General features: G+C 36.3%; 4 protein-coding genes across 5 annotated transcripts; 3 read left to right on the plus strand and 1 right to left on the minus strand.

Annotated features, from left to right (window-relative positions):
- The first annotated feature begins 730 nt into the window (after window positions 1-730).
- LOC104755572 (high affinity nitrate transporter 2.5-like) lies at window positions 731-3,075 on the plus strand. Its single transcript, XM_010477973.3, has 3 exons — window positions 731-1,595; window positions 1,934-2,409; window positions 2,491-3,075. The coding sequence occupies exons 1-3, from the start codon at window positions 912-914 to the stop codon at window positions 2,831-2,833; spliced, it is 1,503 nt and encodes a 500-aa protein (XP_010476275.1). The 5' UTR covers window positions 731-911; the 3' UTR covers window positions 2,834-3,075.
- A 2,806-nt stretch (window positions 3,076-5,881) lies between these two features.
- LOC104755573 (protein DETOXIFICATION 31-like) lies at window positions 5,882-8,974 on the plus strand. The gene is made up of 8 exons (XM_010477974.2): window positions 5,882-6,328; window positions 6,718-7,259; window positions 7,360-7,446; window positions 7,823-7,879; window positions 7,996-8,234; window positions 8,405-8,523; window positions 8,623-8,709; window positions 8,792-8,974. The coding sequence occupies exons 1-8, from the start codon at window positions 5,969-5,971 to the stop codon at window positions 8,858-8,860; spliced, it is 1,560 nt and encodes a 519-aa protein (XP_010476276.1). The 5' UTR covers window positions 5,882-5,968; the 3' UTR covers window positions 8,861-8,974.
- A 1,770-nt stretch (window positions 8,975-10,744) lies between these two features.
- LOC147923348 (uncharacterized) lies at window positions 10,745-14,586 on the minus strand. Its single transcript, XM_087495269.1, has 3 exons — window positions 13,095-14,586; window positions 11,121-12,357; window positions 10,745-11,054 (listed from the first exon to the last, which is right to left on the minus strand). Exons 1-3 carry the CDS (start codon window positions 14,584-14,586, stop codon window positions 10,745-10,747), a joined length of 3,039 nt encoding a protein of 1,012 aa, XP_087351395.1.
- A 1,681-nt stretch (window positions 14,587-16,267) lies between these two features.
- LOC104755574 (mitochondrial import receptor subunit TOM40-1) lies at window positions 16,268-19,896 on the plus strand. 2 transcript variants are annotated; one of them, XM_010477976.2, is made up of 10 exons: window positions 16,268-16,460; window positions 16,899-16,977; window positions 17,082-17,139; window positions 17,228-17,323; window positions 17,760-17,810; window positions 17,891-17,956; window positions 18,289-18,390; window positions 18,687-19,370; window positions 19,468-19,551; window positions 19,645-19,896. In XM_010477976.2, exons 1-8 carry the CDS (start codon window positions 16,352-16,354, stop codon window positions 18,744-18,746), a joined length of 621 nt encoding a protein of 206 aa, XP_010476278.1. In that variant the 5' UTR covers window positions 16,268-16,351; the 3' UTR covers window positions 18,747-19,370; window positions 19,468-19,551; window positions 19,645-19,896. The 2 variants fall into 2 exon arrangements, with proteins under 2 accessions (XP_010476278.1, XP_010476280.1); XM_010477978.2 differs by lacking the exon at window positions 17,760-17,810 and having other exon boundaries at window positions 16,270-16,460.
- Window positions 19,897-22,311: the final 2,415 nt, after the last annotated feature.

Below are 22,311 nucleotides of genomic sequence, written 5' to 3' on the forward strand. Positions count from 1 at the left end.
TTACTTTTTTAGTTTAGTACTATTAAAATGTAATTTTGGATATATCTAGTTTACCACTATATATATAATTACTTTTTTCAGTCGTGTAAAATTTTTCAAAACGACATTAACATTAAAAAGATCATAGTCATTGATTATAAGGTTTTTTTGTTAGATAGTTATTTATATCTATAAGGGGTTTGTAGTCGAACACATGCAAAGAATATTAATTGTCGCAAAATCGATTTGAGACACTTTTTTGTCGTTTATTGAATTTCTTAACTAGATCTTAATGCCGTAGTGCTCCAAGCCTCCAACATTCACAACAACAAAAAATGGAGTGTTTAACATAGATAAACCTCAAAAGAAAAATAAATAAAATCTTTCAAATCCAAAAACCTAAATCCACAACCCAAATATCTAAATTCATAACCCAAAGACCTAACTCGAACTTAATATCGTGGTGGTTCACCATTCACAACCCAAAAACAAAAAATTATAATAAATGAGTATAACTCTCGATCTTAAAACTAAAATACACTTTTAACTTGGTTATAATAAAATTTCAACATATAAACAAAAGAAAAAATGGAGAACTAAAAATGTATACTAAATTATACTAATTAAAATTAACTCAATACCATACCAAACCATATTTTGAGTCTTTTGTTCATTAGTCGTCCTAAACAATCAAAACCTAAAATTAATTGCATTTGCATAATAAAACCTTACTGATTTAAATATTATTCTTATGATCAGAAGAATATATCATCCAAAAAATTGATTACATCACACTTCACAAGAACGAACACATCCATGATAAAGTCAGAGCCTTAACACTCTCCTCCTCTATATAAACTCATCACCCTCAAACCTGAGATTCCTCATTCCTTAAACCCTAAACCCAAACTTTTCCCAAAACTCACAAAAAAATGGAGGTCGAAGGCAAAGGAGGAGAAGCTGGAACCACCACCACCGCAACTCGGAGGTTCGCACTTCCGGTGGACGCCGAGAACAAATCAACAACTTTCCGGCTATTCTCAGTGGCTAAACCTCACATGAGAGCTTTCCATCTCTCATGGTTTCAGTTCTTCTGCTGCTTCGTCTCCACTTTCGCAGCTCCACCTCTCCTCCCTATCATCCGTGAGAACCTTAACCTCACCGCAACCGACATCGGTAACGCCGGGATAGCCTCTGTCTCCGGCTCTGTTTTCGCACGTATCGTCATGGGCACGGCTTGTGACCTATTCGGTCCACGTCTCGCCTCCGCCGCTTTGACACTCTCCACCGCTCCCGCCGTCTATTTCACCGCCGGGATAAAGTCTCCGATCGGGTTTATCATGGTGAGATTCTTTGCCGGATTCTCTTTGGCCACTTTCGTCTCAACACAGTTCTGGATGAGCTCTATGTTCTCTGGACCCGTCGTGGGCTCGGCTAACGGAATCGCCGCCGGGTGGGGAAACCTCGGAGGTGGAGCGACGCAGCTGATCATGCCCATCGTGTTCTCGTTAATTCGGAGAATGGGAGCCACCAAGTTCACGGCGTGGAGGATCGCTTTCTTCATCCCTGGTCTGTTTCAGACTCTCTCTGCTTTCGCCGTTCTCTTGTTCGGTCAGGTACAAAAACAAACACACCCTCACCGGTTCGGTTATTTTGCTTTTATTCAATTCATCCGGTTTTGATCATTTATTACCGTTTTGTTTGGTATTGTTTAAATTTACTTGGTAGTATATTATTATTACTTTTGAAATAATATAATTGAAACTATTATAAAACTACCTTTATTATGATTATTATATACAGTATGTATAAATGAAACCGATTCGATTATATTTCTCTAAAAAATCGGTTTAAAGATACCGGTTTGAATTTATTCCGTTCATATTGTAGTACTGTATGATACGGACCATTACTGTTATAATAATCTTTATTGTGTTCTTGAAATTTTGAAAAGGATCTTCCGGATGGAGATTATTGGGCGATGCACAAATCCGGAGAGAAGGAGAAAGATGATGTTGGGAAAGTGATCAGTAATGGCATCAGCAACTATAGGGGATGGATAACAGCATTAGCATATGGCTATTGTTTTGGTGTGGAGCTTACGATCGACAACATCATCGCAGAATATTTCTTCGATAGGTTCCATTTAAATCTCCAGACAGCTGGGATCATAGCAGCCAGTTTTGGTCTGGCCAACTTTTTCGCTAGACCTGGAGGAGGAATTTTCTCTGACCTAATGGCGAGAAGGTTCGGGATGAGAGGAAGGTTGTGGGCTTGGTGGATTGTGCAAACACTAGGAGGTGTGTTGTGCGCATTTCTTGGCCAAATTCATTCATTGACATGGTCTATAGTTGTTATGCTCATCTTCTCTGTATTCGTCCAAGCCGCTTGTGGACTTACCTTTGGAGTTGTTCCATTTATTTCCAGAAGGTAAAGTGTTCTCGTACGTACGTTTTGATCATTGTATTACATTTTGGTATTAAATTGTTTTTTTTTTTTTTGTTTATGTAGATCTCTTGGGGTGATATCGGGAATGACTGGTGCGGGAGGCAATGTAGGCGCGGTCTTAACTCAGTTGATATTTTTCAAAGGATCGACATACTCAAGAGAGACGGGTATAACTCTAATGGGGATAATGTCAATTGCGTGTTCGTTACCAATATGCTTTATTTACTTTCCGCAATGGGGAGGTATGTTTTGTGGACCTTCTTCCAAAAAAGTGACTGAAGAAGATTATTACCTAGCCGAGTGGAGCGCCAAAGAGAAGGCTAAAAACTTACATCTCGCAAGCCAGAAATTCGCGGAAACCAGCGTTAGCGAAAGAGGTCGGGCCTCAACTCATCCCCAAACTTAACAAATTCATGGTCTTTTTTTTTTGTTTCTTTTAATTTATATATGTATGCTTTTGTCTTCTTCTCTTTCGTTTTGCTACGTTTTGCCTATAAGTTTTCAAGAACTACTCTTTTTATTTTATTTTATTTATAAATGTGTGATAAGTTGTGTATGTTGTGTAAAACCTACTACTTTCTTTGTATGGAGAACTTTTTATAATGTTTGTTCATCATGAAATGAACCAACGTATTTTCATTTGGTATATATAATTTTTCATTTAGTTTTCTTTTTCGCTGATCGTGATGAATAACGATATAAAGCAATACAAACCACTAAAAAATTTTAAATTATTGATTATGAGTGTTTTGTTTTTGGAATTTAATACCAAAACAAGCAATTTAAATTATATTAATTTAAACAAGCAATTAAACACTTATATTAACTATGGAACATTAAATACTCTATTTTCTTTAAATTTAAACAAGCAAATTTAATTTTGTTTTGAGTTGTGAACGGTAGAACACGACGACATTAAAATCGATTTAGAAAATGTAATAAACGACAAAAAGAGAGTCTAAAATCAATTTTTGTGACAACAAATATTTTATGTATTAAAATTTTGTAGTGGAAAACATACATAAAATATTTCTTATTACAAAAATCGATTTCAAACTCTTTTTTTGTCGTTTATTATATTGTCTAACTCGATTTTAATGTCGTAGTGTTCTACTGTTCACAATTCAAAAACAAACAAAAAATAGAGTGTTTAGCGTTCCAGAGTCCCAAAGATTCATTCTGACTGAACCTAAAGATGGGTCTAAATGATCTAAATGATCATTAGAACCAAATGATCTAAATCGATTTGATATTGGGTGAAATTCTCGAACTCAAAACTAAATTACAATTTTAATTAGTTATAATAAAATATCAACATATACACAACAAAAGTTTTGAGAACAAAAAAAAAAACTAAATGTGAACTAAAATTAACTCAGTACAACCAAATCATATCAAAGTCGGTTTTCTTTGATCAAGTTGTCCTAACAATCAAAACCTAAATTCATTAATTAATTGCATTTACATCTTAAAATAAAACCTCAACAATTCTTGATTTAAATAATTTGTTTAGGATCGCCTTAAAAAGAAGAATATATTACCTAAAAAAAATGATTACATCACACTTCACAAGAACGAACACATCCATACTGCTCTCCTGACCCTCAAACCTGAGATTCCTCATTCCTTAAAACCTAAACCCAAAAAGTTTTAAAGCTTAGAAAAAAACATGGAGGTCGAAAAAGGCAAAGGAGGAGAAGCTGGAATCACCACCACCGCAACTCGGAGGTTTGCATTTCCATCTCTCATGGTGTCAATTCTTCTGCTGCTTCGTTTCCACTTTCTCGGCTCCTCCTCAACCGACATCGGTAACGCCGGGATAGCCTCAGTCTCTCCGGTTCTGTTTTCGCACGTATCGTCATGGGCACGGCTTGTGACCTATTCGGTCCTCGTCTCGCCTCCATCGCTTTAACACTATCCACCCGTCGTGGGCGTAGACAATATCTTTAACATTATCCATCGCTTTATCATGGTGAGATTCTATGCCGGATTCTAAGTTCTCTCGACCCGTCGTGGGCGTAGACAATTACATGGTTACTACTTTTTCGTGTTTTATTGCATTTTAGATATCAATTAAGTTGAAATCAACTTTATATTAGATATAAGTTAAGGACAAACAAAATTTAGCTGAACAAAACAAAAACAAAAATACATCCTTCAGCAATTATTTGTTTTTGTAAAGATTTACCACGTAACCTTTCAATTTTTAATTGATCAATATCTTTGATATCTTTGAGATAGACAGAAAAGATAAACTTTAATTCCAGGGTTAGAAGTTTATATGGGCCTATTTCCCATGTCCCCCATTTCATTAGGTCTCTTGTTGGCCTATTATTATTATTTTATTTTTTTGTAACGTGGCCAGCTTATCATTTACAGTATTTTATTTTTCTAGAATACAAGTTAACTAACATAATTACTACATTAGAGTTAGAATACCGTCTGAGGAATACAAAGGTGGAATGTGTTTTTGATACACAAAGCCGGCTGGACTAAATCCTCCAGACACTAGCCAGTGGTAAAACAGAATAACCCCTGGCTCAAAGAGAAGCAAGACGGATAAATGATAGACAAAATCCACAAAAGATGAACTAAAGAACAAAGCGTTTAAATCAAAATTCTACCGATTAATATAGTCCGAAAGTTCCTTTGGAACCAAAATAATCAAAGCCAATCACTTACCAAAACAACTAGCTGAAACCTCTGATAACGAAGCAATACTACTTCCTAAGATGAGTGAACCTAGACTTCTATTCCGGCGAAAAAGAACCAAGACATATAGTATAATCCACCCAACTTACTATCTTAGACAATTAGAATAAATTTTGTTATGTTTCCTAATCTACCACATTGATTGCTTTGCACGTAGAAGCCATATGGAGTTCACGAATCAAAGAATCTTAATGGATAAAGATACACAAATTAGAAGTAATCAACTTGTAATATATTCTTCTAACGATTTATAAATTTGATTGCATTTGATTTTTATTGTATTGTTTCTAGCCTAGTCGTGCGATGAAATATCACAAAAGTCGTCCTTTGATTTTGTATGGTCGACAGTTATACAATAATAGACACATACACACACACTCACAAATAAAATTCGACTGTGAAACACTAAGTCAAAGGATTAACAACTGGTGTAAAGCTGTTTGATAAAAATAAAACTAAAAAAACTCAAGTGTGAAGTTGTCTTTTACCACTCTTCCAAAAACTCCTACGTATCCAACCTAGTTATATATTTTTAAAATGAAAAAATCCAATGGACTAGGATCTGGCGTGATTGATCAATGTGTGCAAAACGATTATGTAAGAAGACAAATCTAAATTAGTATTTAGACCAATTGAAAACTAAAAAACATTAAAACTTTTTCTCGTGTCTATATTATAAATTTATAATTAAGTAAAGAAAAAAAGAAACTATAAACTTCTATATAATCCATGAATCATTGATATCTAAAGATCGCAAGATCCTCAATCTTCTCCTCACCTCTAAGCAGTCTCTCTCTATCTCTATCTTTATCTCTCTTGTCGTCGGAGAATGGAGAAAGACAATGACTTAACGGATCCAATCCTGTCGTCAACTGAAGAACTCGACCCGGCAACCCAGAAAGCATTGATGGATTATCTTGGAGTCGGGAGCAGAGCATCTTCTCTTGTCTCCTTCTCCTCTACTGCCGTCGATATCCCTCCGATCGCCAACGTCGGAGACTTTCTCAGAGAGTTTAGAATTGAGTCTAAGAAGCTATGGAAACTAGCTGGCCCTGCCATTTTCACATCGATGAGCCAATACTCTCTCGGAGCCGTCACTCAAGTCTTCGCCGGACATATTAGCACCATTGCTCTCGCCGCCGTTTCCGTCGAGAACACCGTCATCGCTGGCTTCTCCTTCGGTATCATGGTACGTCTTTGACTTTACATTGATATGTCTTCCCTGATCACATTTTTCCCATTCTATTTTGTATAAAGTATATTAAAAAAATTATGCATGTTGAAGAACCAAAAATTATTGAATTGTATATATTTACTGCAAAGATGCTGAAAAATCCTTCAAATATTGTGATATCTACAATAAAGTTGCGTATTAGTATCTTTATAATTATGTAAAATTTTGTATCTCTTAGAATTTCAAACTTTACGATTAAAATGGTGTCAAATCCTAAATATCATTTTCTTGTATGTTAGCCGTGCAATAAAACTAGACTAACATGAGAATACTATATTAGTAATTTGTATGCAAATTTTAAAATTCTCACCGTTATTATTTTTGTATATGCATGGTACGACTAGCTTGGAATGGGAAGTGCGTTAGAAACGCTATGCGGACAAGCGTTTGGAGCAGGGAAAGTATCAATGCTCGGTGTTTACTTACAACGCTCGTGGGTTATTCTAGGTGTAACCGCCCTCTTCCTTTCGCTACTCTATATCTTTGCGGCTCCAATCTTAGCCTTCATAGGCCAAACCGCTGCAATCTCGGCCGCGGCTGGAATTTTCTCCATCTACATGATCCCACAAATCTTCGCCTACGCAGTCAACTTCCCAACCGCAAAGTTTTTGCAATCGCAAAGCAAAATCATGGTCATGGCAGCAATCGCCGGTGTGGTTCTCGTTTTCCATAGTTTCTTCACGTGGCTAGTCATGTGTAGGCTCGACTGGGGACTTCCCGGTTTAGCTTTAGTGCTTAACACGTCGTGGTGGTTCATCGTTGTGGCACAACTTGTGTATCTCTTTAATGGTACGTGTGGAGAGGCTTGGTCTGGCTTTACGTGGGAGGCTTTTCATAATTTGTGGGGGTTTGTCAAATTGTCCTTGGCCTCTGCTGTCATGCTCTGGTGAGTGCAAAACCCTTTTATTCCGGTTATTTTGCGCCTACTTGATCAAACCCCATTAATTCATGCATATTTTAAATATAAAAACTGTTTACCTTTGTAGTTTGGAGATTTGGTATTTTATGGCACTTGTATTGTTTGCTGGATATTTGAAGAATGCTGAAGTCTCCGTAGCTGCACTCTCCATATGGTAAAACTTGCTGTCTCTCTTTAATTATAAGAACTAAACTAATTAATTAATATCTTCACGATATTACATGTAAGGTTAACATGATTTGTTATTTGATTCATTTGTTTAAATTAACATCGTAGAGATTCTCGGAATAAGAGTAGTCCTAACGTGCGTAGTAGTCTATATTTGTTGTGTCTCTGTGGCCAAATAGCCGATTTAAATATTTCACACGTTTTTTAATCTTATGTTACTCACATACACTAATCAATCACTAAATTAAAATATAGCTAGGAATTACAATAATGCATAAGTAAAATTCAAAATTTTAGTGCCTTTCATTGCAAATGTGGTCTACTTATTTGTTTGTTCTTGATGGTGTGTAAAAATTATGAAGCATGAACATTTTGGGATGGGCAGCTATGGTTTCAATTGGGACAAACGCAGCTGTAAGGTAATTTCTCACGTGCATGCGTCCCACACAACACGTGTGAAAACAAACTTTTCCAACATCTACATATCTCACACCTGCCTAATAGTGCTTTTTTTGTTTTGTTTTTGGTTTGGCAGTGTGAGAGTGTCAAATGAGCTAGGAGCTAGCCACCCAAGAACGGCCAAGTTTTCTCTAGTTGTGGCGGTGATATTATCGACAGCGATTGGGATGTTAATAGCAGCCGTCCTACTCTTCTTCCGCAACGAGTATCCGGTTTTGTTTGTGGAAGATGAAGTAGTTAGAAATGTGGTTAGAGAACTCACGCCAATGCTTGCCTTCTGCATCGTCATAAACAATATTCAACCTGTCTTGTCTGGTAATATTTTGTTTAGTGTACTCCAATATTATATTGGTTTTACATAACTTTCCAACTACAAAACTGATTAGATATGCGTGGAATGGTTGATGACACTTACTGATATATATGTTATAAATTTGTATGGAGTTTTATCTGATGTGGCATTATGATAAATTTTGATTACGTAGGAGTGGCTGTGGGAGCGGGATGGCAAGCGGTTGTAGCATATGTGAACATAGCATGCTATTACTTGTTTGGAGTCCCATTTGGTCTATTGTTAGGATTTAAGCTTGAATATGGAGTAATGGTAATGAAATTCACACCCTTTTTATCTAAAAACAAAACATTTATTAGGGATAGACGAAAGACCGGAGTTTTTTATGCTGTGGACACGTATATTGATCAGGGAATTTGGTGGGGGATGATGACCGGAACTTTTGTTCAATCCGTAGTCTTGACTTGGATGATCTGCAAAACCAATTGGGACAAAGAGGTAAGAAATCAAAACTTTATAAAACTGTATAAACAAGGATCTCACTCACCGAGTTGTTGTTCTAATCTATATTTTTACGTAGGCTGCAATGGCAGAGGAAAGGATAAGAGAATGGGGTGGAATATCAGAGAAAGAGAATCTTTTGAGCTAAACAGAGTTGTTACTTCAAAATATGTTTAAGGAGATTTAATTGCAATTCACATTTTTGTATCCTAACCTTAAAAAGAAAATTTGGTTCTCTTTTACTAATAAATTGTTTTTAACTTGTTATGTCGTCAAAAAATGACAAATTATTTTGAGAGTTGGAGCCGAGTCTTAATAAAAAAAAAAATCTTAATGAGAATTGTAATCTCTTTACATTCACACACCCCCATGCCCAGTTGCCCACATCCAAATCAGTCTTTGTTCAAACCTTCAAACGATCGAAGAGCTAACTAAGAAAATGATCAACTAACTGATCCTATAATGATAGCAGATTCAAGTTCAACACTGAGAAGTGAAATCAGATACTGTATTGAGAGCCACACAAACATCAAGAGACATTTATAAAATCATCAATTAGGTTAAAAATGTTTTTTTTTTTTTTTTTTTTTTTTTTTTGAATGTAATGTTAAATTAGATTCAAAAGAAATAAACGTTTTTACAAAGTGTTTGTTAAAACATTCTTAAGACATGTTTTGAATAAATGTAGAAAAGAATAAATTCAATAAAATCTTGCTGCGAACCAAGTTTGAAGGCTGACGTCCTCTCCATCCCGAAGGGTACTAAGGCGATTGCGGATATTTTTGTCGATGAGCTTGACTAGTCTCTCCTCTGTCGCAGGTTGCTCTCCATGCCGACGAGCGTTCCTCTCTAACCAAATCGAATGTATCGTGTTTTGAAATGCATAGCCGGTGATAAGCTTTGTAGACTTGTCAAGATCATTGCCACCCAGCAGTGCTATGATGTCGGGCCAGTCTATGGTGTAATTGGTTAGTAACAGCTTCTTCACTAGGGTCTCCCAAATACGCTGTGAGAAAGTGCATTGGAAGAAGAGATGTGCTGCAGTTTCCAGCGGATGGCTACAAAAAACACTACCGGTGTTCGCCCCTGTGTTCCATCTCTGCATTTTGTCACCTGTGCTTAGTCTACCTTTAACCAGGAGCCAAGTTATAAACGCATACTTCGGAGTAGCGTAAGGGAACATAATCACTCTGTGGCTCTCAAAAGTGGGATGAGGGATGCGTATAAGGCACCAGGTGTCCTTTGTGATGAACTTCTTGCGGTAACCAGCTTGTCTCCCTTTCCATAGTGTTACATCGTGCTCATCCCCATTTCGACGAAGCTTGTGTGTATGAATCTCCTCCTCAATTTGATTCAACAAAGCTTGTCGGTGACGCCTTTGCCTTTGCCTGTGCATTGCCATAACCTCCGCGACTGTACTGGAAAGTGGGATCCCTAGAACAATAGGGCCTCTGTCTCCAAGTTTATCATGAAGAGGTCCTAGTTGACACCAGTTATCAAACCAAAAGGAGGTTGACTCCCCATTGCGAACCTGAACACGATAGAACTGTTGTGCTATGGGTCGATATTTTAGGAGTTTTCTCCATATCCAGGAACCCACCGTTGAGTTAGCTTGTTCTGCCCAGAAGGAACCATTCCTAATGAGATACCGATGAACCCAATTTACCCATAAAGAACCCTTAGCAGAATGTAGTCGCCATATCAACTTAAGGACACAAACTTTGTTTGCTTCTTCTATGGAACGCAGGCCTAAGCCGCCTTCATTCTTTGGCAGACAAACATCGGACCAAGCAACCTTGGCTTTGTTAGGATTTAAAGAAGGGTCATCCCACAAAAAAGCAGAGCAAAGTTTGTCGATTTCTCGAACACAAGCCTTTGGGAGTCTGAAAGCGGAGATCCAAAAATTCGTGATGCTGAATATAACCGACTGTAGCAGTTGTAGCCTCCCTGCAAAAGAGAGCGTCCGAGCTGTCCAAGTGCTAATCTGAGATCGGATCTTTTCCAACAATGGGAGATAATCTGCAGCGGACATTCATTTGGTGAGCAGAGGAAGGCCTAGATATCGAACAGGGAGTGTTGCAAGTTCAAAGGGAAACTCGTTAAGTATCGCCTCTTTATTTTCCAGGGAAACACCAGCCATGTAAAGTGTGGATTTCTCTAGACTAATATGCAGGCCAGAGTGTTTTGCAAAGTCAGTAAAAACCTCCAGAGCTCCTTCGATAGATTGCTTTTTACCATCCACAAAAACCATTAAATCGTCAGCGAAGCACAAGTGGGTGAGGTTCATTGACTGACAGGTAGGATGAAAACCAAACTTCTTTTGTTGTGCAGCCTTATCCAATCTACGGGAAAGGACATTCATGCATATCACAAACAGATAAGGGCTCAAAGAACATCCTTGTCAAAACCCTCTTTTGCTTCCAAAGTAGCCTGCGAGCTCACCATTGACCTGTACGGAGAAGGAAGTAGAGGTAATACAGGTTTTGATCCAGTGAATATAGACGTCGGGAAACTCCAGTGCACGCAGTGTGTTGAGAAGAAAACCCCACTGCACTGAATCAAAAGCTTTCGATATGTCTATTTTCATAGCACATCTTGGGGACACAGAATCCTTATGGTAATCTTTGACAAGTTCAGTGGCCAGAAGGAGGTTTTCCATTAGCAATCTGTCCTTGATGAAAGCAGACTGGTTGGAGGAGATAAACTTGGGCAGAATGATCTTCAACCTGTTAGCAAGAATCTTGGAAATGATTTTATAAAGCACATTGCAGCAGGATATAGGCCTATAGTCTTTCATCGTTCTAGCCTCCTTCTTTTTTGGGATTAAGGCTAAGATAGTGGAGTTAACCCCTTTTGGCAAGAAACCTGTCTCGAAAAAGGATTGGATAGCAACAGTACAGTCCTCACCCACCACTGACCATGATGCTTTAAAGAACTCGATATTGAAGCCGTCAGGGCCTGGGGATTTATTTGCAGGCATAGCAAACAACACCCTTCTTATCTCCTCTTTGGAAACCTCTTTGGTGAGTAGAGTTTTGTCATGTTCATCACACTTATAGTCGAGAACGTCAGCCAGTTCCTCCGGGGACCAGTCAACATAGTCCGCAGGGGAATATGTGAGAAAGGAATTGAAATATCTCTCTGCTTCGATCTTAATGTTGTCTTGTGTATCAACCACTCTCCCATCGTCACATTGGATCTCCTTAATATTATTCTTCATCTCTCGAAGCTTTGCTGAGGCATGGAAAGCTTTATTATTCTGGTCCCCTACCTTAAGCCAATGTAGTTTTGCCTTTTGTTGCAGAAAACGCTCCTCTATGTCAGCTAATTTCCTCCATTTGGCATATGCAGTTGCTTCTACACTAATCAGTTGAGTAGTCGGGTGAGTCATTGTCTGCGCCTGAGCTTCACATAAAGCTTTAAAATCAGCCTTTGTTCGAGCCGTAATGTTGCTTACCAGTTGCTTCCCCAGGCGGCGAATGTGAGGCTTCAGTCCCTTGAGAGACTTGGAGAATCTATGCAAGGCAGAGGTAGAGTGGAAGAGTGGAGGAGAACGTTGCCATAAGTCGACAAGTTGTGTCTGGTAGTCCGGATGTAAAGAAACTTCATTGACAAACTTAAAAGGTTTCTGCACTCGCGGGGGTTCTGCAGTGATGTAAAAACGACATCTCAAGTGGTCCGAACAATCTCCTGGCTCAAAAACCGAGTAAGATTGACCAAACTTCTGAATCCATGCTTGGTTCACTAACAATCTATCAAGCTTCTTACATATCACACCATCATGTCATTTATTGCACCATGTATAGCGTGGACCCTGGTAACTCATATCAACAAATTCGCAAGTTCTCGCAACTTCCTGGAAATCGCGCATCCCTGCAGGTATAACTGGTGATGAGGCATATAGTGAATGATCATCCGTATCTAAAGTTTCGTTAAAATCCCCACAGACTAGCCATGCCTTATGGCGAAACAGAGGCGAGGCGTTATGATCTCTCAGATCACTCCAGAGTTCCTTACGCTCACCATAGAGATTTGAAGCATAAACAAAGGAAACAAAAAATTCATCTATGTTTTCAATGCAAACCGAGACTGTAATCATCTGAGATGTTTTGTATATTGGGGTAATCCTGACATTATTCCTCCAAACTAACCAGAGCCTGCCCAAACGATGCTCCTCATAGTTAGTAAGAAGGTTCCAGCCCGCAAAAACAGAGTTAAAGACTCTCTCCGCTCATCGTTCCTTGACTTTAGTTTTAATCAAACAACCAAAGGCATAACGTCCTTGAGCCATCCACTCACGCACCACTCTATGTTTTTCCTTTTTATTAAATCCACGGATGTTCCAAAAGAAACCTGACATCAGAGATTCTTTTGAGTTTTACGTGTTTGCAGAGTACTAGGTTGTTGAATCCTAGAGCTCTGCTGTCCATTAACCGATAGAAACTTATGTCCCTCCTTTGAAGCACGAGGCAAAGAAGGTCGCAGTACCCCTTCTTGTTTACCTGACGCAATATCAGCAACATCAGCCGGTGGAGCGGCCTCTGTAGAAACCGCATCACCTGCATCATTAGGCATGCTCTCCTTTTCAGTATCTTTCGGATCAGTCTCTGATATATCCTCACCTTTTTCCCCCTTATCACTAAGACACGAGAAAGAGTTGGAGATATTAGAAAGCTCTTGGTTACCAGTAGTTTTCCCCGGACTACGAACACCCTTTGTGGGAGTATGCCAACCTCCTTCAGGTTCCTTATCAATTACTACGTCAGTTGTCACTGCTCCCCTATCTGACTCCACAACAACAACATCAACATTTTGCTTCTCTACAGTCACTGCCACCTGCAAGCCTGCGACACCGTCTGAACTCTGCGAAGTAGGTGGCAACATCGTAGTCTCAGTCTCAGTAGCGGAATCGACCAGGGTTGACGTGTCTACCGAGGTTGTTGTATCCGATGCAACTTGGCTGCGTTTCGATAAACAATCCGAGCTTATATGGCCCCACTTGGAACAGTCAGCACACCGTGGGGGCAACCAAGGATAAACAAACTCCACAATTGTGTCCCCTCCTTTCCCAGACTTAAAAGACATGTGTTTTGGTAAGCTTTTCGTCAAATCAACCTCCACAAACACCTTTGCCTCATCAAAGGTTCGGCATGCTTCTGTCTCTGAATGTAACCGCTTTGGTGTTCCTAAAGGACTTGTGATTGCACTTAACACCTTCCAAGAGAAATACTTTGGAGGAATGTTCTTCACCACAACCCACATAGGAACTATTTTTAGACCCTCTTGGATCGAATCTACTATCGGAGTCCACTTTGTAAGCACCACTGGAACACCACAGAGATTCCACATACCTCGTCTCAACACCCGTAAGCGTTTTTTCTCATCCTTAATCTGGAATCGTACTGTGGTTTTATCCACCACATAAACATCTATCTTCATTGTTTTGTCTCCCAATGTCCAAATCTTGTTGACAAGAGCATGTATTCCTCCCACAAAAGGAGCCTTGGCTAAAAACTTGCCAATAAGAAAGTCTTCCCAGAGCGGATGTGCTTCCTCAAAAATAGTAACTGTCGGCATACCATCAATCTCCTCGATAGCCAATTCCACTTTCTCCATCTCCTCTACTTCCTTCACCATAGAGACCCAAGAGCGGGGTTTAGATTGAACCCCACCCACTTCTTTGATCGCACCACGATCTCCCCGGGCACCACCCGACGGCAAACCCTCTCCTACGCTTCCCTCTGTAACCTGACTCCCAGAGACTACAGGTTCCACAACCAACACCTCACCCACCTGTCCGATCTCACCCTCTTCCTCCCATAACATGACATCAGTAGTACCTTCATGGACAGAACCGGTAGCCTCCGGCGGCATCAAGCCTTTCGCGAGAAGCTAACAAAACCCTAAATCGCCTTTTTTCGCCCTTAGCACCAAAACGCAGCGTTTTATAGGTTTAAAATGTTAAATAAGAATAGATCAAGTAATCAATCTCTAGGATTTTTTACGCAGCAAGTAATAACGGGCTTACTATTGGGCCTGAAGAAAGCTCGGACCATTAAAGAGTGAGAAGAATCCGGTTCCGGTTTTTAACTGACCATAGCCGAAATTAAATTCTACTGAATTTGGTTTATGGTCTAATATTTTAATAGAAATAAAAAGATTATAAAAAATAAAAATCTAGCACAATGAGTCAAATATAGAATAAATTAGCACTGCTAAAACGAACCGAAAAAGTTGAAATAATCGTATGGAAAAAATCTTACGAAGCTAAACTGGATAATTAAACATATCCGGATGGATTTTTTTTTGTATACATATTTAGACCAAACCGATACTAAACCGAAAACTAAAGTAATATAATCGAAATATCAAAAAACTCAATGAATACTTGAAACATCCAAAAATTAATAATCGTAACATGTAAACATAAATTAAAAAATATTAGTTTTGTTTATATGTGAAATAACCAAAATAATCAAATCTTGTTATAGATTTATATTTATTGAACCTAAACAATCTGTTTGCAAAAAGCTGAACCAAAATTCATTAAGGCATTCAACGGTTGGTTGGTATGCTCCAGACCAGACTAAAGTTGGACCAGTTCGTTATTTTTCTACCATTCACACATTTGTTTAATATACTCCATACCAATTTTGGACCAAATTCAGACCAATAAAACATATGTTAGTATGAAGTAAACAGTAATTCCTTACTAAAATATAATTATTTATCCGCATTTTTTTTTGTCTGCTTTAAAAGTGCTCCATACTCCAGCAGCGAGTTTAGCATATCAAATTATCAATACGCATAGTTTAGTATAAAGTGAATGGACCAAGCATTCAAAGCCTAAAACTGGAAAAACAATTTCAATTTTTAATAGATAGTTGGGGGAAAAATATTCGATATGAATTAAAAACCCTATAAAAAATTTTGGTTATCAATTTCAATTATCCCAACTGATTTGGACCAAAAAGAAATGGGGGAATTTTAAAAATACATCTTTTGTAATACCATTTTTCAAATATACCCTCTCTTTCAAACTTTACCAAAAAACTACTAAAAAATTGCAAATTTTTAAAATTAGTGTTTAAGGTTATAAATATATACACAAATTACCTTTATATATGTGTGATTTTTATTATATATTTTATAAATACAGTGTAAATATTTTTTATAAACTGTTTAAAATATTTTTAAAACCTTATAAACCTTTAAAAACCTTGTAATGTTTTAAAACTTCATAAATATTTGGATCATGTCTAAGAGTATTGTCTAGAAGTATCTTATGAACTATATAAAACTTTATAATTTTCATATTAAAAATAATATTTTTAAAAATAGATAAATAGAAAAGGTAGTTTTGAAAAGAGATATACAGCCAAAAGAGTATTTCTCAAAAATTCTCAAAATAAATCCTTTAACGAACTATCTAAAATCGAACAGAACATCCCAAACCGAATAAAAAATCGCGAAATTCCCATACCTAACTAAGACCGAACCGGAGTAAACCAACATTGGCACAACTACATAAAGTCAAAACTTTGGCAAGACCGAAGCACACAATTAAGAGGCTCGTCCCCCAAAAAAGAAAAAAAAAACCTTTAGTTCTTCGTCCTCCCTCGAGACAATAACGGCAGTGATGGCTGATTTCGTACCACCGTCTATGAAGGAACAAGCCGATGAGAAAGTTGATAACTCGAACCTCACTTGTCCCGTTGGATATGAATATATCGATATAGAAGCTTACAGTTAAGTATTTTTTATTTTCTTCTAATATTCTTTTTCTTTAGCTTTCCACTGTACATAACTTATTGAATTCCCCAGATATCTCATCAATCTATATATGGGTTTCTTGATCAGTAGTATGTGTTGGAAAACGGAAAATTGTTGGAGATATCCGATGAGAGTCTCTAGTCTGGCTTCATAGATGAGTGCATTGTATTGTCGTGTTAGAGATATTTAGCAGTCTTGTGTTGTTTTGTATTGACCAAGTTCGAGCACTTTAGGCTACAAGATTTACTCAATACAGTAGAAACTATCTAGTATGTGGTTAAAAATTGTTCAATTTGATCCGGAATTTGCATTCAAAAGTCTGTCTTAATTCAGAAGTCAACTATTGTTGTAAACAAAAGTCAACAAAAGTCATTTTGTCAACTATTGTTGTAACCAGTTTTATTTTTGTGCAGATATTTTAGACCGTGGTTATTTCAGAAGTTTACATTTGAACTACTCCCCAGCCTTTTTTGATGGAAACTTTTGTATCAGGTGATTATGTTTTTTGTTTACAGTCATATTTGCAAACAATTTTTTCTTTTCCTTGTTTCTATTTGGTGCTTCTCGTTAAGCCCGTTTATTCTTGTGTCAAACAGTTCAACGATGGCGCCAGGAACATATTATGGACTTAGTGCCTACTACTTGAACACAAAGGTAGTAAACTATTTGGATATCAAAAGAATCACTGTGTTATTGGATTTAATTGAACTCTCTTTTTTTTTTCTGAGTGTTTTTGTTGCAGCTGACACTTACTGGAGGTGTTACTACTGATGGTAGACTAACCGCGACAGTGAAATACGCTATAACTGATAAGTTGACTGTGAGGGCATATACAAATGTAAGTGGTTCAACAGATTGCGGGCGCTAGGCGCGCTCAGGCAACGTCTAAACGGCTGCCTCGACCGCCCATAGATCTCGTTTTAGTTTTCTTTTAACTTCATAAATTTAAGTTTGTTACTGTTATCTTCATATACATAGTTATAAACGTTCATATATTGTTTGATATGAGTTAAAAAAGTCCATTTTTTTGTTTACGATTTATTATTTTCATATTTCTAAAAGATATTTAATTTTTATTTATCAAATAATGTTTTATATTGTAAACGTCTAGGATCTTCCAGACCCTGATTAGGTGTTGTAGGAGCTAGACATGATTGCTTTAATACCTAGCACTTTCTTAAACATTAGTTGTAACTAGAGATAATGTAGTTATTCAATGGTGTATATTAGGATTAGCTTGACAAAATGTGTTTTCTTACAATATTCTTTTCCAGCTAAGAAATGAGTCACGTTTGTCCATCACAAAAGTCAGCTTAGAATACATGGTGAGGAAATTATCTCTGTTTTAAGATTTGCTATTTTTGTGATGAACGTTTTGATGAACAGTTCACATTCCTATCTGTAGGCTCTAAACTACAGAGCTCGATTTAAACTCGGGAGCAATGACCTAACTGCAGCTACATATATCCAGGTAAATTTGCTACTCACAGTTCTGTTCTAAGATTTTTCAAATCTTTCTAATTTGATTTCTGACATTAGCCACTATTATTAATTGTTTTTGTACTGTAATTAGTATTTGCAAATTCTTTTTATACACAAAAACTGAAAAAATTAAGTACTTGGTCTATAAAAAGATTATGGCAACAGCCAATAAATAATACGTCAAATCAATAACAATTAGCTCACAAATACGAAAGAAAAAGAATAGACTATTCATAGTTTACTGTAAAAAGTTGTTCTTTTAATTATTGATCGTTATTTTGTAAAAGTTGTTTAGTTATTGATAGTAATTTTTCAATACAGCGTGTTACACCCTGTCTATCTTTGGGTGGTGAGGTCTTTTGCACCAATGTGCCTCAAGAGTCGGGTGTAGGTTATGCTGCAAGATACGAGACTGATAAGATGGTAATGTTTCTTCTAATTAAGTCACTTTATTACACAGCTTACAAACCCGATACGTAGAAAGTTTCATATTTTATAGGATTTTTTGCCATTTATACAACGTTATTCTTTGTATATAAAAGAAATATATACATGTCGTAGAACTTTGTAATACGTTTTACAATCAAGTTTGTAATGTTTGTATATGAGTGTGAAAATGTTTAGAAGATACGTATAAGAGAGTTAAATAGCGTATTTTTTATTTGACTTAATATGATTGGTTTATATCAATTATATTAAGAACTTTTCTTTATTGACAGGTTGCATCTGCCAAAGTTATTAGCAATGGTAAGGTATCTATGACCTATGTTCATAAGTAGGGCTGGGCAAAATAACCGATAACCAAATAACCGACCGAAACCGAACCGAAAAAATCCAAACCGAACCGAACCGAAATTCTTCAAATACCCGAATGGTTAGTAAAAATCTATATCCAAACTAACTGAAACCGAACCGAACCGAACCGACAATTAAATGGTTAACCGAAATATCCGAAAACCTAGAAGATATCAAATATTATATACTTAATATTATGCAAAACTATAAAATAAACTTAAAATATAAATTATTTCTAGATTCAAAACAATTAAATATTTTAAATAATCAATATATGTAAATGTTATTATTTTGAATTTACAAAGTTAAATACTATTTTGTATTTTTGTTATTGTATATTTGGTTAATTTTGGTTATATTCGGTTAGTTTTGGTTATATTTGGTTTATTTGGTTAATGTTAATATAATTTATGTTAGTTATGGTTATTTATTTAAATAACCAAACCGAAACCGAACCGAAAGAAACCGAACCGAACCGAACCGAAATTTCAAAAATATCCAAATGGTTACTATATTACTATATCCAAAATAACCGAAACCGAATACAACCGAACCGAAACCGAATGGTTAACCGAATGTCCAGGCCTATTCATAAGATTTCAAAGAAGGTAATGGGACATTCGCATTTAATTTTCTCTTTAAGCTCGATTCGATGTGATAATAATCATGACAGATAATAATATGTATCTTTCTGCTCATAATCAGGTTTCACTCGCCACTGATTTTGCGTACAATTGCTTTTCAAGAGTTGTTAAAGCTAGTGTTGGGTATGACTGGAATAATAAACAGGTAAATATTGCTATTTTCATAGATTTGAAGGGAATTGAAAACAATGTCTTTATAAATCCGTTTTAATTCTAATATTATGAGCTTTTGTTTCAGTCTCGTGTCCAGGGAAAGATTGATTCTAACGGTGTTGTATCTGCACTTTTTGGAAAGGAATTATATATGGGACTCGATTGTCTGCTATCTGCATATTTGAATCATAAGAACAACGATTTCAAGCTTGGTTTGAGCTTAACTTATGGTTAGGAACTCGAACAATCTTCAGCCTTGATTCCTCGTGTAGACAATACAACCCCTAAGCATATCTTGTTCCTTGTTGGCCAATCCAAGTGAAGTCTCTGTTTTTTATGTGCCTGTTAAGATAACCCACAAGAGACTTACAGATTAAGAACCTAAAACTATCTTTCTCTGATGGACAAGAAAACTAACCAAAGAGTTCGCGAGCGAGACTATTGTTCTCTCTACGTAGTCATACACAAGCAAAAGCTCTTTCCCTTCAATGCAACAACCATAAAGTTTCACAAGGTTTGGGGTGTTGCAACGCAGAGATCATCCCAATCTCAGTCACAAATTCTCTGTTTCCTTGCTTAGATTTTGATGAAAGCTGCTTCACTGCGGTGGTCATTCCATCAGCGAGAACACCCTAATAACCAAAACACATTAACACTCCTAATCCAAACTTAAAAGAACTTGTGAAGATGTCAAACCAAAACAATCATCACCTTATAAACCGGTTACGAAAGATTGGATAGGAAACTCACTTGGTGTGATCGTTATGGCAGATATGAGAGGCTCGTTATTAAACACCTCCTCTCGTTTTGGTATTACGTTTGCGCCTTTTCCTGTCCACTGCAAATGAATCTCCAGCGTACTTCCATTCACTTGAACATCATCAATTTGCCTTAAGAACGGTTTACCAACTCCACCTGCTCTCTCTCTCCAACAAATTCCCCTGCACGAGAGATAATCCCATTGTGAATTTTGATCCAAGAAACTGAAACTTTGTTTTGAAAAAAAAAACTTTCATCTATATTCTGCGAAACTCAATTGAACATAAATCATCAAGGGTGTAGAGAAATTAATTAGACATGGGTTGTTAAGTTAAAGACTTAAAAAGGTGAAAATTTTGATTAAAAAGGTTAATATTCTTGTTTTGAAAACATAATGAAAATTAATACATCGATCTCTGGTTTGTTTTCTTGCTAATCCACAGGATCACACGTAAAGAAGCTTAAAAAGGAACCTTATGTGTTATTTAGTGTGGACCATTGGATCGATACCGTGATTGATCGAGATATAGACCTGTTGGATCGGTGAGGTATTTCTTCTTTATCCATTGTTGTCTTTGTTTGATCGGGATAGTTGAATTTATGTAGAACGACTTAGTGTAATGTTCTAGTTTCGGCTTTATGCATGGGATAAATACGAAAACTATTCGTGAAATATTATTAATAAAAATGTACTTAGTTGCCTATGAATTTGGTTTGCAAGCCTACGAGGAATTAGTTGACTTTTTGACTTTTTGCAATACGACTTCAAAAAGTATTATAAAGCATAGTATATGGGTTCTCGCATTTTAAATCCCTACAGAAAATTACACATTTGAGTTCCTATCTCCTAACATCATACAAAAACATTGTACTTAAAGGCTCACCCATAAAATATATCAAATAAAAGTCAACGTATAGTTATGATTCTACAACCGGCTGAAAAAGCCGGTTCAAATTAAACTGGTTGTCTTTAATCTTTATCCTCCTCTGTTTCCATATATAATAATTAGTTGTTGACAAAATGGTTTACTACACTCTTTTTAATTGATTTAAATTAACATATGAATCACAGAGAAGGAGGACAAGGGTGGCTCTCGATCGAGGTCCCCTGTAGAGGAATGAACACAAAGAATCATAACTTTTAAGGATATAATTAATGTACTGTGATGGGGGCTTGTATCTTTTGGTTGTTTAAATTACTAGGAGCTAGGAAAAGTAGGTGAAACAATCATACAACTGAGATGTGAACCAGAGAACTCAACTCAGCTTCTTATACTGTATAATCATATATATATAAAAGTAGAGTTTCAGTCTCTCCTTATTGGTCCACTTGGCAATGCAATTTTAACAAAAAAAAAATTATATTAAAACACAAATTTAAAACAATTAATTTTCACATTTAACTCACATAATATAAAACTGAAATCTTTATAGCTTCTTCCTATAAATTATGCATTAACTTTATTTCTCCACTAAGTTGTATTAATCAATTGTATTAAAACAAAACAATAAATTAAAATTGTAACTCTCTTTTTTCTAAATATAATTTTTCATTATTTCTCTTCCTATAAATACTCATTATCTTATTCTCTTAGTCTATTACTATTTTATTCTCTCATCTTCTTCCACTACTCTCAAATCTCTTTTTTTTTGTTTTGTTTTGTTTTGTTTTGTATTTTTTTGTTATTGTTGTTGTATGGGTTATAAAAAATCAAATCAAATATCATTGTAAAAGCTTAGTTTTAGAGTTTGTATGATATGTATATCTTATATATTTATTTTAATCTTTTAAAATGTTTATCTCCATTTTCTATTTTATATTAACATCTTATAAGTCATTATTTTCATACTTCCTTACAATATTCACCATACAATAAGATCATAAAGTTGAAATGATCCATATGTAATTATCTATTATGTCTCTGGTTGTCTCATATATTCATGTATCATTTTTAATAATTTATAAAGATCAATATAATTATCCATTTATCCA

The sequence above is a fragment of the Camelina sativa genome, chromosome 17 (genome assembly GCF_030686135.1).
Source record: "Camelina sativa cultivar CO46 ecotype springtype chromosome 17, ASM3068613v1".
NCBI lineage: Eukaryota > Viridiplantae > Streptophyta > Magnoliopsida > Brassicales > Brassicaceae > Camelina > Camelina sativa.

What these genes read in the sequence shown, in the direction of transcription:
- LOC104755573 (XM_010477974.2), top strand. Translation starts at nt 5,969, where the DNA reads ATGGAGAAAGACAATGACTTAACGGATCCAATCCTGTCGTCAACTGAA. An exon ending in GCCTCTGCTGTCATGCTCTG is followed by an intron (nt 7,260 to 7,359) that starts GTGAGTGCAAAA and finishes TTACCTTTGTAG; the next exon opens with TTTGGAGATTTGGTATTTTA. An exon ending in GGGACAAACGCAGCTGTAAG is followed by an intron (nt 7,880 to 7,995) that starts GTAATTTCTCAC and finishes TTGGTTTGGCAG; the next exon opens with TGTGAGAGTGTCAAATGAGC.
- LOC104755574 (XM_010477976.2), top strand. Translation starts at nt 16,352, where the DNA reads ATGGCTGATTTCGTACCACCGTCTATGAAGGAACAAGCCGATGAGAAA. An exon ending in CCTACTACTTGAACACAAAG is followed by an intron (nt 17,140 to 17,227) that starts GTAGTAAACTAT and finishes TTTTTGTTGCAG; the next exon opens with CTGACACTTACTGGAGGTGT. An exon ending in AAGTCAGCTTAGAATACATG is followed by an intron (nt 17,811 to 17,890) that starts GTGAGGAAATTA and finishes TCCTATCTGTAG; the next exon opens with GCTCTAAACTACAGAGCTCG.
- LOC104755572 (XM_010477973.3), top strand. Translation starts at nt 912, where the DNA reads ATGGAGGTCGAAGGCAAAGGAGGAGAAGCTGGAACCACCACCACCGCA. An exon ending in CCGTTCTCTTGTTCGGTCAG is followed by an intron (nt 1,596 to 1,933) that starts GTACAAAAACAA and finishes AATTTTGAAAAG; the next exon opens with GATCTTCCGGATGGAGATTA. An exon ending in GTTCCATTTATTTCCAGAAG is followed by an intron (nt 2,410 to 2,490) that starts GTAAAGTGTTCT and finishes TTGTTTATGTAG; the next exon opens with ATCTCTTGGGGTGATATCGG.
- LOC147923348 (XM_087495269.1), bottom strand. Translation starts at nt 14,586, where the DNA reads ATGCCGCCGGAGGCTACCGGTTCTGTCCATGAAGGTACTACTGATGTC. An exon ending in ACCTAGTACTCTGCAAACAC is followed by an intron (nt 12,358 to 13,094) that starts GTAAAACTCAAA and finishes ACATCACTGCAG; the next exon opens with AACCCCCGCGAGTGCAGAAA. An exon ending in TACTTTGGAAGCAAAAGAGG is followed by an intron (nt 11,055 to 11,120) that starts GTTTTGACAAGG and finishes CCTTTCCCGTAG; the next exon opens with ATTGGATAAGGCTGCACAAC.